At 38.7% G+C, this 1,985-nt stretch overlaps 1 protein-coding gene across 1 annotated transcript in view; it reads right to left on the reverse strand.

Annotated features, from left to right (window-relative positions):
- Positions 1 to 1,471, reverse strand: part of LOC111083368 (hepatic triacylglycerol lipase-like) — a gene marked incomplete at its 5' end in the record, with an annotated part of 12,918 nt that extends 11,447 nt beyond the window's left edge. The window contains 2 exons of the mRNA XM_022379865.1: positions 396 to 632; positions 1,309 to 1,471. Of these exons, the coding sequence (XP_022235573.1) occupies positions 396 to 632; positions 1,309 to 1,471 (400 nt within the window). The remainder of the gene's footprint in view (positions 1 to 395; positions 633 to 1,308) is intronic.
- Between the last annotated feature and the right edge of the window lie 514 nt (positions 1,472 to 1,985).

Below are 1,985 nucleotides of genomic sequence, written 5' to 3' on the forward strand. Positions count from 1 at the left end.
ACCAACGAATAGTGGGATTCACCGTCACATTATAACGCCCCCACGGCTGAGAGGGCGAGCATGTTTGGTGGGACGGGGATTCGAACCCGCGACCCGCAGATTGCGAGTAGAGCGCCCTAACCACCAGCGTCTTTATATTCTAATGTTTACAAAGTTTCATGTGACTGTCTTTCGTCAGGCCTTGTAGCAAGTAAACGTCTGTTTCAGTTAAACTTTGGTTTTTGGTCTTATGAATGCGTAAATGCGATATCAATGTCAGACAACTAATGGAAACCAGTAAAGCGTTTCTTTAATTATTATCATTTTTCATTAGCTCAGGTGTAATCAGAAGTTTATAATTTTTAGGAAAGTTTCGGAAACAGATTGTGTAATAATGTTCGTGTAACTTTACTTACGGCAAGCTGGTGTGCTATGGCCAGCAAAGAGATACATCTTTACAGATTCCGCCTTCTTGTACTGCTGCCATTCGTTAGCTCTGTGCCCGAGGGGTGCACACAGTGAGCCATCACCGCAACCGTCTACACACTTCGCAGCTGAAAAGTTTCGGAAATTGTCGCACACATAGCCAAAGAAGGGACAGTCAGTGTTGATGGACTCGATGTATAACTGCCAGGAAGGAACGATTTCACATCCTGAAATAGACATGGATGAAAAAACAAGAACAACAATAAAAAAAAACACGAGTTTTCTCTCAGATTGTTTGTTTTCTTTTGAATTTCGCGCAAAGCTACACGAGGGCTATCTGCGCTAGCCGTCCCTAATTTAGCAGTGTAAGAGTAGAGGGTAGGCAGCTAGTCATCACCACCCACCGCCAACTCTTGGGCTACTATTTTACCAACGAACAGTGGGATTGATCGTCACATTATAACGCCCCCACGGCTGAAAGGGCGAGCATGTTTGGGTGGGACGGGGATTCGAACACGCGACCCGCAGATTGCGAGTCGAGCGCCCCTAACCACCATTTTTTTTTATCTCAGACACAGTAACACTAATTTAACTATCGCGTTTTGTTACATTTCACCCTACGAAAACCTCACAAGCTTAGCCCTTATTTTAATAGAAAATAAACCAGCAATGTACCAACGATTAGGTATTATAGTGACAAGAACATAAACTAGGAACTTCGAGTCTTTTCAAGCATCTCAACGTATTCTTAATTGGCTTCGGTATCAACATTAGATACACTTTGTTAACCGTTAAGTTCCAAATAAGTAACAATCCTGGCACTAAACTGTAGAATAACAGTCGCGTTGACGTGAACTTCTTATAAAGTTACTAGAAATTAATAAATGTATATAAACATCTAACCAATGTCGTGGTGTGAATGGTGTTCACCAAGAGGGTGGCTACAACCATGGGGCCTCCTGCCCCCGTTAGGGTAAAAGTCCAAATGACCACTGGGTTCCAGTTCATTGATTTCTGGAGAAGAGAGGATAAGGATATATTTCAACATAGCATCCAAGTGACATGTCTATATAAGTACACAATATCGTGTTTATTTAATAGAACAGATAAAATATATGGATTCATTTAAGTAGTTAACTAGATAATTATGTTTAAAACCAAGAGAGATACAGATAATATTACATACGTATGGCCTGGACGTATAGAGAAAGAGGCAATTAAATATTAATACTTTACAAAATATTGATATTACATTTTGTGATGCACTGGTTATACATGGGTAAGTCAAATTACGGCCACCTAAATGTTCGTGTAAGTAGATATTTAAAGAAAGAAGAAATAAAGAAAACCATTATTATTAATATCAAGTTAAAATGTAAAGACTTTGGTGTAAGGTATTTAAGCAAAATAGACTATATACTTATTGTTGCATCATAGAAGACACTTGGGTAAGATAGAATATCCTAGTTATAATTACATTACAGAAGACACTTGGGTAAGATAGAATATCCTAGCTATAATTACATTACAGAAGACACTTGGGTAAGATAGAATATCCTAACTATAATTACATTACAGAA

Source organism: Limulus polyphemus, unplaced genomic scaffold (genome assembly GCF_000517525.1).
Source record: "Limulus polyphemus unplaced genomic scaffold, Limulus_polyphemus-2.1.2 Scaffold9278, whole genome shotgun sequence".
NCBI lineage: Eukaryota > Metazoa > Arthropoda > Merostomata > Xiphosura > Limulidae > Limulus > Limulus polyphemus.